At 37.0% G+C, this 17,935-nt stretch overlaps 1 protein-coding gene across 2 annotated transcripts in view; it reads left to right on the plus strand.

Moving 5' to 3' along the window:
- Positions 1 to 17,935, plus strand: part of LOC107852877 (DNA gyrase subunit B, chloroplastic/mitochondrial) — a 58,812-nt gene that overhangs the window by 26,515 nt on the left and 14,362 nt on the right. Inside the window, exons 7-14 of one of the 2 annotated variants that reach the window (XR_007052948.1) lie at positions 2,692 to 2,842; positions 2,952 to 3,028; positions 3,368 to 3,478; positions 4,601 to 4,671; positions 4,855 to 4,996; positions 6,656 to 6,754; positions 6,877 to 7,005; positions 7,132 to 7,280. Coding sequence is in view for 1 of the 2 variants with exons in the window: in XM_016697923.2 (XP_016553409.1) it covers positions 2,692 to 2,842; positions 2,952 to 3,028; positions 3,368 to 3,478; positions 4,601 to 4,671; positions 4,855 to 4,996; positions 6,656 to 6,754; positions 6,877 to 7,005; positions 7,132 to 7,246 (895 nt within the window). In the remaining variant the exon portion in view is untranslated. The remainder of the gene's footprint in view (positions 1 to 2,691; positions 2,843 to 2,951; positions 3,029 to 3,367; positions 3,479 to 4,600; positions 4,672 to 4,854; positions 4,997 to 6,655; positions 6,755 to 6,876; positions 7,006 to 7,131; positions 7,281 to 17,935) is intronic. The other variant, XM_016697923.2, reaches the window with a different exon arrangement.

Below are 17,935 nucleotides of genomic sequence, written 5' to 3' on the forward strand. Positions count from 1 at the left end.
GATTTTCATTTCAAAAGTTGATTGTGCTCCACCCTCGCCTTTTTTCTTTTGAAACAGGTGACATTTTGTATTATAAGCCAGTACTCAGGTAGTACTGAAAAACCATATTTACAAAGGTAAAAGTAAAAGATACAGAATTTCCCGAAAGGAAAACCAAACCTGAATGGTATCTAAAACATCTAGGATTATTTCTGTATCACCAGAGTAAAGTTTAGTACACCAAAAACAAAAATAACAGAATACAGTTTTGTTTAATCTTCTGAATTGAGTTACTTCTATCCTCAAAACATCTCTCAGTTCTTGCTTTCCATATTGTCCACCATATACATGAAGGAATGATCCTCCATCTCTCTTTGTTCCTCGCACCAACTCCAGCTTCCGTCCAACTAAAGAGAGTATCAACAATCTTACTTGGCATTGACCATGATATCTGAGATTGATCAAAGTCCATAGTTGGTCTCTGATTCTGCAGTGTAGGGATAAATGGTTCACTGTTTCTTCATTCTCACATAAAAAACATCTGGAGCAGAGGGAGATTTTCCTCTTAATCAAGTTCTCATGTGTCACAACAGCTTCTTTAGCTAAAGACCAAGTAAAATATGCAACTTTATAGGGAATCTTGATCTTCCAAATGTGTTTCCATGGCCAATTACTGATTTTGGTTGTCTGGTTCAGTAGCTTGTAACCTGAGTTAACCTTGTATACTCTATAATTTTCAGGCAGTTCGAATAATTCAACCAGTCTTGTTATCTACCAATCATTCATCATTCTCCTAAACGTTAGATCCCATCCCTGGTGTGTCCACATCTCAGTTACTGGTTTGTGTTTATCCTATGCCATAATAAATAAATCAGGGAAAAAGTTCTTGCAGACACCTTGGCCCTAGCAATTTATCTTTCCAAAATATAGTTTTGCTGGCATTGTGTACTTTGACGTATGAGTGTTTTTTAAGAAAGGACCAAAAAGCTCTGATAGAGCTCCACAGACTCACCCCACAGGGAGTTTTGCTCCATCCTTTCCTTGGGCCTTGGGATGCCATTTATCTCATTTCAAGGAAAGCAGATACCAATTTAGGCTATAATCAGAGAGAGAGTCTACATTCTGAAAATGATTATGCATAATCCATTGCTCGCCTCTCGCATGTGTGGACCCAAAACAATTGTTGAATGGTTCAACTCTTTATTCAGTGACCTTTTGATCTCCAAATAACGCTGTGTCCAATGGATGTCTAAAAGAAAAAGTAGATATAGGGAAATAAAGTAAACCAACAGCTGTTTATGCTCTCTAGGTCAGATACCTGTCTTTTTTCAGCAGATATACTGATTGTAGAAAATGTGACTTCTGAGGGTTTCCTTCTTTAAATTGGATGCACCGATAGTATCAGAGAAGTAATGTTTCATTTATCTTTTTTTTTTTCTCTCTCTTTTTTTGGTCAAGATTGGTTGGAGAAGGCTTAGAGAGTCACAGAGAGAGAGAGAGAGGGGGGGGGGGGGGGGTGATACAAGAATAATCATAGAGATGAACTTACGAGAGTGCGCGTCGAACCCGAGACTTGAAGTGTGCAAGTGAAGTGCAAAGGAACACCATATCACACACCAAGAACCGACCATACACTACACTCCATAGGCACCTTTTGTCTTCCCTTCATTAAGGGCTTTTGGGACATTTCACTTATGTTTGTAATAAGTTTATAAATAGACTAGTTTTAGGTCTATAGTTCTTTAGTTGTTTATTGATATTGAAAGTTGTAACACTTGAACCAAACTCTCTCTAGTGTGAGGAGTGTACCACCTTAGTTTAGGGCTTGGAAAAGCCACCAAATCCGAAATGAGGGTGATGCTAGGGTGGAATCGCTAGTATTGCCAAACATTGTTAGAAATCTTGGCGCTTGAGTGGTTCACGCCCTCTTGTGTCATTGTAAGAGTGTTGGTGTTGCCAATTACAAGTATTAAGGGTCTTAGTGTGTGACATACACTTAGTTTCTTAGTTCTTGTGAGAGTTGATGTCTCACTTCCTATCCTTACACTTCTTGTAATCGTGTTTGTGTTCTTTTTCTAGTAAAGCCGTGTATTGTTGTTATCTTGTTTTTGTTGTCTTATCATCTCGTGTTCATCTTGTTGTTGGCTGTTTTTGGTGTAAATTACACCTTGTATCATCTCGTTCTTGTGGTATTATTGTTGGCCGAGACTTGTTCCCCTTTTGGTCCTCGGTTTGTCTTGTGTTTTGTGTCTTGTTTCCATATTGTGGGTTAATTCCGTTATCAGAGGGGGAGGGGGAGGGGGAGGGGGAGGGAGAGGGAGAGGGAGAGGGAGGGAGGGAGAGAGTAATATAAGGACGTCTTTAAATCTAATACATGTAACTTGTAAGCACTTTGTACTGCAGTAAACTTGATGAATGGATGAAAATGGTTACGAAGACCGACATGGATTATGGTTGACTTATTGTTTTTGTATATAGTTTAGTTCTCATTATTTTTCTGAGCATGGCTGAAATTGTACAGCAAAATGCTTACATGCATGATCATTTTATTTTTTGGAAAGGTAATATTTGTATTTATAAACAGCACAAAGCTATGCTGGAATTCCTCTACAGTGAGCAAAACACCAAAAAATGGCCCTCTTTTACTAACTTGAGGTGTTAATAGTCTTTCAGCTTTCCTGACCTAGTGATCTATATCATATCCTCTTATAGGCTCTAGAAGTTACCATATGGCGTGATGGTAAAGAATACCAACAGAAATATTCACGGGGGAGGCCAGTAACGACTTTGATATGTCAAGAGCTCCCAGTGGAAATGAAAGATCAGCAAGGAACTGCCATTCGGTTTTGGCCTGATAAAGAAGGTTGTTATATTGTCTTTAAACTCCAATATTTTGCTGCTGGTTTCCTTTTCATGTTTCCAATTTCTGTTTAATTAACAATTTAAAATTTTGATGGCATCTTCCTTTGCAGTATTCACAACTGAAATTCAATTCGACTATAACACCATAGCTGGGAGAATTAGGGAGCTTGCTTTCCTCAACCCTGAGGTATTGTTGGTATCATTAGTTTGAATCATGCTACATTTTTTGAATGATACTGTCAAATGACGCCATTAAGAGGTTTTATTTGTGGAAGCAACTTTATGGGTGTTTAAATGTTTCCCTTCTTCAACCTATTGTTTAAGTGAAAATGCTTGTGCCATTCGGTGACTACATGCTGAAGTTCATTTCAATGCAACTGATATTCCTCACTTATGCCTGCTGCATTTTGGTGCATAGACATGTATAAACTTCTTCGAAGAAATCAATGCTTCTTATTGTTGATAGCCATCTTCATATACTAGGTTCTTTTTAGTTTCAAACAGTTGAGCATATATTTTATTTCAGCTCACAATTGTTCTCAAGAAGGACGACATAGATCCGGAGAAGATCCAACACACTGAGTACTTTTATGCTGGAGGATTGGTTGAATACGTGAACTGGCTGAATGCTGACAAAGTGTGCTCGTCTTTTCCCTTTTACTTTTCACGTACTTCATATTCTCTTTTGAATTTATTGAATAAAATGCTTTTTATTGAAAAGTTTAGAACTGGCAGTTAAGGTTCATGGTTAATATTGACTTATGTATTTACTGATCTCTCATACTTGCATATCATGTAACATAGTGTCCTTGTCACTAGGTTCATCAGTACCATCACTTCTGAAATATTGAATGGAGCCAACAAATTAAATTTTATGCTCCCTTGTTCCGAAATTGTTCTCCCCATTTTTATTTGGCACTATTGTTGAGAGGACTTCAAATTTGAGTTGTTTGATATTTGTTGCGAAACATATTTGGGCTTTTTGGTCTTCATTAGAAACATATTCTGACTTTTGTATTACAGAATAATAGAATGAGGATGAGCTGTATTGAGAAGAGTAGAACTGTCTTCTCTTATCGGAAACAAAAAAAGTAGAACTGGTTTCAATAAAACATTTTTTAAAGTTTCCATTTGAGATATGTGGACAACATTTGGGTCACTCCAAATAGAAAGGAGGACAAGCATTTTCTGAAACGGAGCATCTCTTTTGTGGTATCAGGATCTACTGGTCTTTCACTAAATAAAACGTATATCTGAATCAAGTCTGAAATCTGTCAGATAATGTCAGGCATGTATATTTAAGAATGACTTAAATTAATCACTGTCTTTGCCCTCGGGCTTGGCCTAGTGTAAGAGTACAATATGCTTAGTATTTAAGGGGAGAACGCAAAGGGGTGGGCTATTATCTACCGAGTTTTGAATTTTACCACCGGCTCTCGCAAAGTTCGAGGTTACCAAAAGAAAAAAGAACTTTTCAGCACCCAAGAGTGTGGCTTAGTTGTCAATGAAGTGAATTGAGAAAGGTTCAAATCCCAGAGGAGACAAAACACTAGGTGGTTTCTCCCCTCTGTCCAAGTCTTAGTTGACAGAGTTATTTGGTACCTGTTTTGGTGGGAGGTGTTAGGTACCTCGTGCAATAGTCGAGGTGTGCAGAAGCTCCCGGACACCACATGTTATTAAAAAAGATGGACTGTCTTTTCCGGTGATGCTTTTGTTGTATGAAGTTTAGTAAGTAGTGCCTGACTTCTTCTTGCTCTAGAAACCACTTCATGATGTGCTGGGATTCAGAAAAGAAGCTGTTGGAATCACGATTGATGTGGCACTTCAATGGTAGGATATCTCATCTTTTTATCCTTCTTCCCATCTTCCTCTCCTAACTCTTTTCATCGTCAAGGATGGTTGAAACTATAGCAGCACACAATTATATGCTGCACCATATTGTCATGCAGTTGTTTATTTTTCTTCCATCAATTGGTGCGAAATAAGAATATGTCAAAATTTTCTCTATTGCAGGTGTTCAGATGCTTATTCAGACACAATGCTAAGTTATGCAAACAGCATACGGACGATTGATGGTGGCACTCACATAGATGGTGTGAAAGCTGCCCTAACAAGAACCCTCAATTATTTGGGGAAGAAGTCAAAGACAATCAAGGTTTGTTGAATATAGGCTCATTGGTTCTTTTCTTTCTGTTTGCTCCAACAAAAATCTTTGGCTGTTTTTGTATCTCTCCAGCCTTTCCAGTCTTGTAATACAACACCGAATATATTGGATGTCTTCTGGGTTTTCGCTTGCACTTCTGTCCTTCTGATCATTTTGCTCAGATGTGTGTGCAGCCCCTTGTAATTCCTTAGCTGGGGTTTCATTCAAAAAAATCAGTCCGCACCTTGGAGCTTTAGTGCCTTCAAAATACTGACTTCATCACAGTAACCACCTTATATTCTCATTGTTCGATGTTTGCAAGAGCTAGAGGATTATTCTAAAGTTGTATGAGTCTTTATCTAGGATTACCCCCTTACAACCTCAAGAATTTGTAGTTATGTATATGGAAATCAGTAAATTTCATAATAAAGTATTCTGTATCAATAACTAAACAAAATTGACTCCTTCCTTCCTAATATTGATATCATTTATTGACTACATATTAAGACAAGGAAGCTTAAATTTTCAAGTAGTCTATAAATTAAAGTTAACTGGAATGAATTTAATATAGAAGTTGAGATATGTAAATATTGGTCTAGTTCTTGCCACACCAAGACCACTGTAACATTGAGTGGTGGTTTTTTTTTGACAGGAAACTTTTGATTTAGGGGAAGTGGTGAAATAAATGGAACAAGCAAGAAGAACATTAGATAAGAACTGTGATGGAGTATATTATTAGGCGAACACAAGTGTGCAATATTAATGAAATTTGGTAGTGCTGACTTCACCTCTTAACCAAATTCCTCAGCTTTGAATTGCTTATATGCACACATGTTATTGAAGCACGGTAGCATTGCTTTTTGGACCATCACAAAATCTTAGTCATGGGCTCTTTGTATAACTATTAAAGGGGTCGTTTAGTTGGGAAAAAATTATCCCGGGATATTAATCCCGGGATTAGTTATCCCACCATGTATATGGGATAAGTTATCCTATCACTATAGTGTAAATGGTGGGATAAATAGTCCCTATACTAACTAATACCTCACACCAAACATGAGATAAAATAATCCTTCACTTTATCCCGGGACTATTTATCCCTTGTACCTCACACCAAACGGCCCCTTAGTTTTCTTTCAAATCAGCAGTATTCTCAAAACACCTCCTGTTCCTTTCTCTCCAAATTGACCACCATATACAGCATGGTATCATATTCCACCATTTCTGATGACATTTGCTCCCACCTCTCCTAATTCATTTGCTGAAAAGATCATCTGTGTGCTCTGGCATGGTCCCCTTAGTGCGTGGCTGTGTGTTAGATCTAGGAATAAGGCCCATATCTGAGCAGTGGCTTTACAGTGAATTATTATTATCACTGACTATAAGGATTGGTGAGAGAAGGTGTTGTGTCTTTAACCTATTTAATTGATGCCTACCAATAAGAAAAAATAATCGATATAATCAAAGGGGGAAAGACAAAAATTAAAACTCAGTTGAAATCTCCAATTCTGCTTTTCGGGCTCTTCATTTTCCCTCTGACACATTGACTGGGTGCACTCAAACTAGTGGATTACCCTGAATCTTCTGTGGTAGCTTGATTTGTTTCTGTTTAATGTTCCTATAAGTAGGGATATTTGGGTTACTCTTACGTTTTGTATTTATATTATTCAGGAGAAGGACATAAACTTAAGTGGTGAGCATGTAAGAGAGGGATTAACTTGTGTTGTCGCTGTTAAAGTTCCGAATCCAGAATTTGAAGGACAAACTAAGGTATCTCTCTCCTTTCATGGTTGAAATATTGTTAATTTGTATGGTATAAAAATTCTATAAGCCTTAAAATTTCAATTGTCTGAGCGCTGACATTGTTTATATATTATGAATATCCATTGAAGACTAGGCTGGGAAATCCCGAGGTAAGAAAGGTGGTCGATCAGTCAGTTCAAGAGTATCTGACGGAGTATCTGGAATTGCATCCAGATGTACTAGATTCGATTCTTTCCAAGTCACTGAATGCTCTAAAGGTACTTAAGTTGCTAGATACACAAGATTGATCTTTGTATGATTAAGCCGACTAAGTTGGTCGCTCAAGAACATCGAGTGGTGTGATAAAAATTGTTTACCAGTTGTATCTATTGTGCCTTATGTAGGCAGCTCTTGCAGCAAAGAGGGCTCGGGAGTTGGTAAGACAGAAAAGTGTCTTAAGATCATCCTCTCTTCCAGGGAAGCTTGCTGATTGTTCAGCGACAAATCCTGAAGAAGCTGGTAATTTTACCTGAACATGGATTTCACAACCAATGTAATTTTTTATTTGAATTTGGGTTAAAATTTTAATGGCATGAAATATATAGGACCTTTCTATATATAAAAAAGACTGAATGTTGCCATGCTTCTGAGTGTAGCTTATGTTTTTGAGTGCAAACATAAGCTATTTTAGAAAATATAAGTAGCATGGAAAACAAATGTTTATCCAAGGAGAAAAATCTGTCTTGATAATGAGCCCTTTCTAGAATGCCAAATTTCTTATGTTCTCGATACACATGCCAGTGACAATAGTAGAAAATCTGGAGAGATTGCAAAGGAACTTCAGGTGGAAATTCAACAATATTTCACTTCATAAACTGGTTAGGTAGTGTTATCTCATAAAAATATTCCTATAATGTAAACAAATAGAGGAGAGAGTTATGGATGAAAGACATACCATTGATCAAAAGTTTAGTGGGTTGAAAATGGTTGCCAATTCTATGGATATTTTTTACACTAACAGTTGTTGTAAGTCTACAAAAACTTCATGTGAAGCATGAAACCCATCAGTGTTGGAAATTCCACCAAAAGACATCAACAAAATTGGCAAATCCCGAAGAGAAGACTTCCTGAAAAATAATTAATGTTTAGGGTAAGGGGAATGCTCTTTTTGGAATAAGCGAAAAATGGATATGGAGATATGGTCATTGGTCACTAGGGGCAGGGCATTGTAGGGGAGAGTTCTCTCCAACACGTGCAAACTACAGGAGAGAGGGTGGAGGGAACACTATAACTACCTTGCTGAGGAGGGATGTGGAGAGGAATAATGAAGATATGAGACAGGATTTTATAAAGCCATTAATTTCAAGGCAGGGGATTGAGCTTGGTTCAACTTTTGGAATCATGAGAGATGCATGGAAGACTCTCCCCAGCACGTTCTAATACCTCTTGACAAATGTCATACAGAAAGAGTCTTATGGGACTTATATTTAGGAGAAATTTGCAGGCTAAAATTAAAGACATCACAAGTCTTTTACCGTACAAACATAAAACGACTAGCCTGAATCATGATACTTAGATATGGGAATGATAGAGCAATGAACAATGTAGTGTCAATTCATTCTGTCATATAGGGTAACATGGAATTCACTTGTGGAACAATGTGTTTTGCGGTAGCACCACTATAAGTTTCCAATGAGAATGGATAACAGGGTCATGATATTGACATGAGGTAGGGATGGCTATATTTCTGTAAAAAAACTCCTGAAGAATATGTAGTGCATTGATACAAATTATGCCTTGGATGAAAGATAATTGTAAATCCACTGTCTATGAACAAAGAAACCATTTGTCATATAGTCATCACAAATTTGATCATGGCTGATTATTAATGTTGAACACATGCTTGACACATGGAAATCGGACATAAAGGGGCGTTTTCACTGGCGGACATACGGTAACATTTAAGAACCTGCAGTCTTTGGATTTCCCAAAGTACCTTCGAGATTCATCTTTTGTTTCTTTTGTGTAATTGGCAGCATGAGAAGCCATAATCACTTCGAGTAACTTGGATAAGAGGAATATCATCCTGTCAATTATGCACTTCATCTGTAAAGTGCGAGAGAAGATGTGAATCAGCATATTGCAATCAATTGTGCATGCAACTTAGCACCTCCTTGGAATTGAACTGATATTGTCGGGAGCAATTAAAGGATTACTCTTTAGCTTGGACGTTTCGAAAGATCAGGAGAAGAGCTAGAGCATGGGAAGTCATCCTTTTGTACTTATGTGGAGAATATGTAGAGAGCAAAGCTAGTGTGCTTTTGAAGTGTCTAAAATAGCTTTGATTTTTATTTATTCCAGAAAAAACACTTTTGGAGCATGTTTTAGGTTTCAATTAGTGTAGATATTGAGTTTTACTCATAAGACCTTTGAATCTGGGGCTCTGTCACTTTGTTATGACCCAATTTGCTTATGCTGCCATGGCATCTAACCTAAACCCATTAGGCGAACCCAAAAGCATACAATATCCCATATATTAGTCTAAAATACATAATCGAGTCTAAAAGCAGGTGAATATCACAACTATAGTGATTTTGCTTTTGTTTGCAGCTGTTTCTGGATTGATAGTAAATTGGAGGAAAAGCTGTCTTTTTCCTGTGAATGAGGTCCCACAGATTCAACAGTTGGCAGGCATACTTGGGTCTAGTGTTGAGCAATTGCCTACCACCTATTTAGGCATGCTTTTGGGTAGTAAACATAAAGCCTTGGAAATTTGGGATGGTATTCTGGAGAAAATTGAAAAGAAACTATGTAGATGGAAGGCTCAATATCTTTCTCTTGGGGCAAGATTGATTCTCATAAATTCTGTTCTTGATTCCCTGCCTACTTGTGTGATGTCTTTATTAGACAAGCTAAGGATGAAATTCTTATGGCAAGGGAACAGAGAAGGAAAAGGGCTACATTTCAGTAAATTGGAAGGCTGCATTCCTAAGCAAGGGGATTGGGGATCAGAAATTTGATATTGCAGAATGAGGGTCTTTTAAAGAAGTGGCTCTGGAGATACACTGAGGAGGGGGAAGCTCTTTGGAAGGAGGTGATTATAACCAAATATGGTGAGCTAACTCCTTGGTGTACAGAGAGCACATCTGAACCTTATGGTGTTTGGAGAACAATTAGTAAAGTAAACAGCTTTGTATAGTAGATGTATACCAAATTTTAGATTTGATAGGTAGCCTGTAATGGTCACTTTTTGGAGGTGGCCAGCATACCCTTTATGCTGAGGAATACAATATTTACCAATTTCCAAAAAAAAAAAAAAAAAAACTATCACCACTGTATAGGTTTGAATCCAAACAATGAAATAATCAAATACAACCCCCGGCAATTGGTGTCACAATTCATGAACGATCAGTAAATATTCAAAGAAGGTACTTTAAATTTGCTGTGCACAAATGGAAAGCAGATGTGTTATTGTTTTCAAGAAACCAACATACAGTCATAGATAAAGATATTGTATGGCTGTTTCGGTTGATTTAGGCAACCAGGTGGGTTGATTTTGAGCATTTAGAAGCTTGATCATAGCTGTCAGGGAATATAGCATAACCATTCGACAACAAGCTATGCTCCATGACTTTGGTTGTCATATTACTGAAGTGTATACAACAAATGATACAACGGACTATAGAGAGGGGGAGTTATAGCGGGAAATGACAACAGTAAGAGGTATGCACAAGGCCATGGGCGGTGTACGGGGAATTTTTTTTTTTCTTTTGAGAAAGGTAACATATTTGTATATTTATATAAGACTACACATAAACAGTGTAGCACCCTTAATTACAGATTACAAAAGTATAGAGCATGTGATCCTTTGTCATCTCACAAGGATTCTAATACATCAAAGATTGTTTTTTGATATTCTAAACCTATTGCTTTACACCAAAAAGAGAACAGCCCTAAGCATTTCATCTTAATCTTCTGGAGATGGTCGGCTTTGTTTTCATAACATCTTTGGTTTCTGTCTTCCCAAACTGTCCATCAAATGCACGCTGGAATAATGTTCCATCTCATTTTCTGAATTGCATTACTGTCTTCTTTGTTCCAGCATGCTAGCACATCAATTATATTACTTGGCATGGTCCATAGAATCCCCTTAAAGTTGAGGAACATTCTCCATAATTGTCCAGTTCACAGTGCAGAAATAAATGATTAATTGTCTCAGCTTTTTCCCCACATAAAAAACATCTGGAACATAGATATTGACCCCTCTTGCACAGATTGTCCTGTGTGAGTGCTTTTCCTCTAGCTAATAACCAAGTAAAACAAGATACTTTATAGGGAATTTTGACTTTCCATATCATCTTCTAGGGACAACACCCAATCTGATTGTTGAACAGGTTGAATTCTCTGTAGGCTGATCTGACGGAGAATTCTCCTTGATTATTTCCTTGCCAGTTGTAATTCCTGTAAATAGCTCTAGAGTGTTGAGGAACTCTATTAGCCTATGAATTTCCTAATCATTCAAGCATTTTCTAAAGATCAAATTCCACCCCTGGTTGCTCCATACCTCCCCTATTGTTGCTTGTTGTTGTTGAGATAAAATATGAAGATCCGGAAAGAGTTGTTTCAGAATTCCTCGACCTAGCCATTTATCCTCCCAAAAGGATGTCTTTATGCCATTTCCAACTTTAAAGCTTGCCTTGTTCATGAGTTTAGGCCACAGGTTCCTGGTTGACTTCCACAGACAAACCCTCATAAGGACCTTCCACAGTCTTGGTTGTCCATTTACCTTCCATGTCATACTTTTCCTTAATCACTTCTTTCCATAATGATTCATCGCTAGCAAATCTCCACAGCCATTTCAACATCAAACTTTGACTTTGAGATTTCAGATTTTTAATGCCTAATCCCCTTCCTTCTTGCTAACGATGATGGATCTCCATTTAACCAGGTAATACTTCTTTTTGTTGCTGTGTCCTTCCCATAAGAAGTTCCTTTTCAAGACATCTATTTTACTCAAGACATTTCCTGGTATTGGAAATAATGACATCATATATGTAGGCATAGCATCAAGGACTGCATTGATCAAAACTAGCCTACCACCCATTGAGAGATATTGGTTCTTCCAACTTGTTAGCTTCTTTTTAATTTTCTCCAGGACCCCATTCCAAATTCTTATTGACTTACTTTTGGCCCTCAAAGGCATCCCTAAATATATTGTTGGTAATTGTCCTATTTTGCCAAGGATTGAATCTGGTTTACCTTGTTAACTGGGAAAATAAAACTTTTGGTCCAGTTAATATGTAAACCAGAAGTAGCTTCAAACAAATAAAGATTACCCCTATTATTGTCACCTGTTCAGAATCGGCGTCGCAGAATACAACAGTATCATCAGCATATTGTAGATGTTAAATCTCTAACTCACTCTCAGTACTCGACTTCACCTTGAATCCCCGTATCCATTTATTTGTCTGAGCAGTCTTCAACAGGTCATGTAACCCCTCCATTGCAATGATAAAAAGGAAAGGAGATAGAGGATCTCCTTGTCTCAAGCCCCTCTGAGATTGAAAAAATCCCACTGGTGAACCATTGATCAATATTGAGAATTTTACTGTGCTGATGCAGTACCTAATCCAGCTGACCCATCTACCACCAAATCCTAACTTCCTCAAAGTTTCCAGTAGGTAATTCTAGTTTAAGTGATCATACGCCTTTTCAATGTCAAATTTACACAATTCCAGGTTCTTGGCTTTTAAATCTTGCATCTACACATTCATTTGCAATTAGAATTGCATCCATAATTTGTCTACCCTTGATGAAGGCTATCTGCTGCATACCAACCAATTTGTTCATCACTTTCTTGAGTATTTCGATTAGTATTTTAGCAATAATCTTGCAAAAACTACCTATTAAGCTAATAGGTCTAAAATCTTTCAACTCTTTTGCACCCACTTTCTTGGGAATCAGAGCCACAAAAGTGGCATTAAAGCTTTTTTCGAAAACACCTTGTTCATAGAAGTTTTGTACTACTGCAACCACTTCTGTTTTTACCACCTCCCAACATTGAGTAAAAAATGCCATGGAAAATCCATTTGGTCCTGGAGCTTTGTCTCTAGCGCAAAACTTCACACTTTCCCAAATTTCTTGTTCACCGAAAGGGCTTTGTAACAACTGATTTTCCTCTTGAGTAATCCTAGGGCTGTTACCAAGACTACCTAGAGGTCTCCAATTCTTCGTCTCAGTCTAAAGCTTTTGGTAAAAAAAAAACAATCTCCCTTGTAATATTAGCTGGATTGTCCACAATATCCCCTTCAATTATCAACTTGTCAATATTGTTATATCTCTTGTGAGCATTTGCAGTCCTATGGAAGAATTTTGTGTTTTTATCCCCCTGTTTCAACCAAAGAGCCCTAGATATTTGTCTCCTGGCGACCTCCTTATGTTTTGCGATTTCCTTTAATTCAACTGATAAGGATGTTTTTGCATACAACTCTACCTCGGTTAAGCTCCTTTGATCATGAATCTTCTCCAATTCTGCAAGTTGATTGAGTACGCTAGCCTTCTGTAATATCAAGTTTCCCTGTAGCGTTTTGCTCTACTCCTTAAGCTTGTCCTTCAAAGCTTTTAATTTATAAGCCAAAACAAAATCAGGCCTCCCTTCACACACAAATGAATCCCACCACCCTTTTACCCGATCATTGAAGCCCTCAGTCTGTAACTACCACTTCTTGAACTTAAAATAGGATTTGATAGGATCCCAATTACCACATTGCAGCATCACAGGGAAATGACTAGAAGTGATTTTGTGCATTGTTGTTTGTTTAATGTTTCTAAAGCCCTCATTCAAATCCATGGAAACCAGGAATCTGTCCAGTCTGGCTGTTTCTCGCGTATCACCTTTTCTCCAAGTGTATTTTCCATCTTGATAGGGGCAAGTCTATTAGAACCATATCTTCAATAAACTTAGAAAAGTCATTCATTGCCTAAGTGATTCTGACAAGATTAAAATCCCCACACACCACCCATGGCTCGGTAAATAGTCCTCTAGTATATGCTAATTCCCACCAAACCTCCTCCCTTTCTATCTTGTTATTTGGAGCATATACACTGGACAAATGCCAATTGAGTTCTTGAGTTTTGCCAGAGAACTTGCATGTTATGGAATATGAACCCAAGCTGTTAATCTCCCCTTCCTATACCCTGCTATCCCATAATATTATAATGCCCCCTCTAGTCCCACTAGCCTCCAATTGTACATACATGCCCCATCTATTAGGCCATAATTCTTTGATAATGACACTAATATCCCCTTCAACTTCTGATTTTTGAAAACATAAAATATCAGCCTTCCACATGTGAATTGAATTTTTAATCAACATTCTTTTTGATTGTTGATTCAACCCCCTAACATTCCATGATATAATGTTCACTTTCATTGATCTTGGTTAATGAAACACCCCCCTTTATTTCTTGTTCCATTGCTCACAAAACAACTCCCCCTCTCAAGGATCATCAGTTCTTTGATTCCTTTCTTTTTTGGGGTTCTAGGTTTTTGTGTTACTGAAACTCTATGTCGCTTGCTATCAATTTTCATGAAAAGCTCCAGAGTTTCCTTCTCATATCCATGAAGTACCATCCCAAACTCCTTAGCCATTTTGATTATAATTTGATGAACCCTTAGGGGTCGTTTGGTTTGAAAACAAGTTATAACGGGATAAGTTATGCTGGGATAAGTTATGCTGGGATTAGTTGTCCTGGGATAAGTTATCCTGGTATTATTTTTTAGTGACTGTTTGGTTTGTGGTACTAAAAATAATATGTAGTGCATTATTTATAAAAATATATTGTTTGTTTACTAAAATACCCCTCACTTTAGTTAAATCATTTTTATGTTTGTATTCCTATGATTTCTCTCTCTTTTTTTTTTTCTTCCAGAGAGGGACAAATCTTTTTTAATTTTGATGTATACAAAATAATTCCTATATGCATAACTCCAATGTGTATACTAGCTGTAGAATATGGTACACCTATGTGTTTGGTTCAATTGGATATGCTAGCCATTGGAAAGAACCTTTTGTGTAGCTGCAGTGGAATTACAAGAAGTAGATATGGGCTGCAAAATAATACAACATGTAATGACAGACAATATGGAGAAAGGGGAACAAAAGAAACTTGGATGATATGGAACTTTCTTCGTCCAAATTGAGAATTCTTGCTCTTTTCTTTTTCTTTTTACTGCTGGAGCACATAAAGCGTTCCCGTTCATACGTAGAAAGAAATAGTTCCGGTTAGCTCCTATTATATACTTCTTGTATGGTGGAGGTTGAAAATTTTTGCAACAATATCTTTTTTGTAATGCAACATCTTTTTTGTAATCTTCTTTTTGTTGATGCACAAAGAAATCTCGATTCAATTACTAAAGAAAACTAGGAAAGAAGTGTTGCCAACTAGGCCAAGCCAAGACACATCTAGGCAAAGACAACTGCTCCCATATTCGAATAACAACTAGAACGAGCTAGAATCACATTTCTCATATACAAAATCACTATCAATTGTGGTTTCATTATATAACTAGATTTTAAGCACCATTACAACTTATGACACCGTGATGTTTTCCTAACAAGGGAACAAGCCATACAATCACTGCTTAAGCTCCATCTATAATTTCGGAACAAAACTAGGTATTGGCTACTACATTAGCACAGCGCACTACCATGAGTTTTGGTGCATCACAGCATCATCGAGGAAGAAATAATTGCTCTCAGATCTATTACCAAGTAGAGATCCACGCCAGGAAAGCCTAATGATTCCATTTCACCGAATCTCTACTCTATGAATTTGAGTATTTTGAATCGGACAGCTTAAATGACCAAATAAAAAGAAAAAGAGAACGAAGCTCAAACAAATGCAAACCTACTTTCTTACATTAAACAAAATAATCATGAACTGATAGATATTTGACTAATTTTTCTGATTCAGACATTGACATTAGACCAGATCGAAGCAATTTTTTCACATAATCCAAATCAATGAGCACATTAATCAAAATTATCAACAAAAAAGCAGCGAATCAAAACTCGGTTTCCTTCATATATTCACCAGCATAACCAACAAATACATAATAGAAAGTACGTATCAACAGAAAAATAAGCATAAAATATCAGATATTCCACTAATTTTCTACTTTTGAAGGCAGAATAGAAGCAACCACTGTATATAGAGACACCACATAACCTCTTGCAGAAATCCACACCACTGTATACAGATCCTGCAGTCAACAGAGGTGGGTTTACACAGTTTATTCTCTCCTTCATGAAGAACCCAAGTCATGATCCACATATATACAACAACAACAAACCCAATATATTCCCACATAGTGGGCTCATCCACATACATATTTATTTACAACATGAAGCGACCAACTGTTTGACAAAGAGTAATCTTTCGTATTCAGGGAAATGGAAAACAGGGCAAGCAGTTTCTCTGGTCCCATATCAATGACAGCTGATCTTATGTACTGCAGAAGCTGCAAAGAAAACAACTGTAGCGATACCAGTAACTGGTCTAACATAGCAGCAAAATGGAACCAAAGCTGTAGTGAAACAACAATAAAACTGCACATAAACTGATAACCAACAACATATTAACGTTTACATGAGAGTTGGTCTATTTAATAGACATTAGTTATACACAATTACATCATCCTCATGCCCTACATCAGTTATAGACAAGAGTATGAACATGACTTGAGGATCAAAAAGTGGCACTCCAATCAAACTTTGAAATTGATAATGAGCATAAACTAACACACTAGTGCCACTACTTATATACACAAACTTATCATACTTTAAAGTTTATCATTGACGACCATAAACATCATTGTCTGACGCTCAAGCTCACCATACGTAAAAAGATTTTCATTTTTTGCACATCTCTACAGATAACCATTTTGGCTTTGATACGTTGCTCTATGGTGTACAAATCGAATGCGGGGGATTCAATGATGGCATAAACTTGATCGCGCATATCAGAGTGGTCACGAATTCCAATCTTGTCAATTAAGGCACCAATTCTTTTGTCTTGGGTTTCAGTATAGTCCTTTATGACTTCCGTCATACTCTTGACAAATGTCTCATTAGCATCCTCCACAACTCTTTTCCTTTTCTTGCTTTTCTCTTTTTCATTGACATTAGAAGAGGATTTTTTAGCATATTCGGCTTGCTTTTCAGATCTGTCAGTACGTTCATGAGGAGAGCCTCTAGCATATTCATTTTCAGATGCCCCTGCAAAACTAGGTTCTATATAAGCATTTTCAGCTTCTCCGGTAGCTATATTTGGTCCATGACTACCTCCATAGTCATCTTCATCTTCATCTTCATAAATATTAATAGGAAATCCCAAAGTCATATCAATAGAAAGTCTTGATGTTTGATTCTTTAAGATATCCTCAACTGCATCTAGTGGCCCTTCTGCATGCTCTCCCGTTGCCCTATCTTTGCCAAATATTTTCTCCCAATCCGCAAACATTGGTCATTTCTTAGTATTCATATTTCTTGCTTTCGGTTCATCCTAGACAAACAAGTAAAGAAAGAAGACAACGTCTTATGTATCAATTATAAATTATGAAAAGAACGGAGAGAAATATTTATATGAAATAGTAGATCAAAATATTAGTTACCTTTAAAAACTTTTCCCATTCTATTGAATCATCAACAATTATGGTTCCGTCACTATATTGAAATCCCAAACCACTTCGACCCTTTAGTAAGCTTATGTGTGCATGACTTCTCTTCCACGCTTTTAATTTAGAATTGATATGTGGTTCACCTTTCAATCCACTGTCAGGATGACGTTCACGTAAATAGTACTCCAACTTCGTCAGGTATCCTGGCCTAAAGGTTCCATTATCGGCTCTCCAACCATTAACACATAACTCTTTTAAACCATCTATAAGAGAATCTTCTTCTGGAGTCCATGTCCTTCGGTTTGAAGGTGTTGATCTTCTTGATCTTTTTGATCTTTTTGGTGGATTTATTGAAGATTTTTCGCTATCCATCTTTGTTTATACAATCTTGTGAAATTAATCATCATTAATATTAGTTACCGTCATAAGGAGCATAAGTATCTTTAAAACATTACTTAGCATCACAATAATAAATATTCACACAGTTTATAAATGAAAAACTAAAAACATAAAGTACTAACACATCA

Source organism: Capsicum annuum, chromosome 3 (genome assembly GCF_002878395.1).
Source record: "Capsicum annuum cultivar UCD-10X-F1 chromosome 3, UCD10Xv1.1, whole genome shotgun sequence".
NCBI classification, from domain to species: domain Eukaryota; kingdom Viridiplantae; phylum Streptophyta; class Magnoliopsida; order Solanales; family Solanaceae; genus Capsicum; species Capsicum annuum.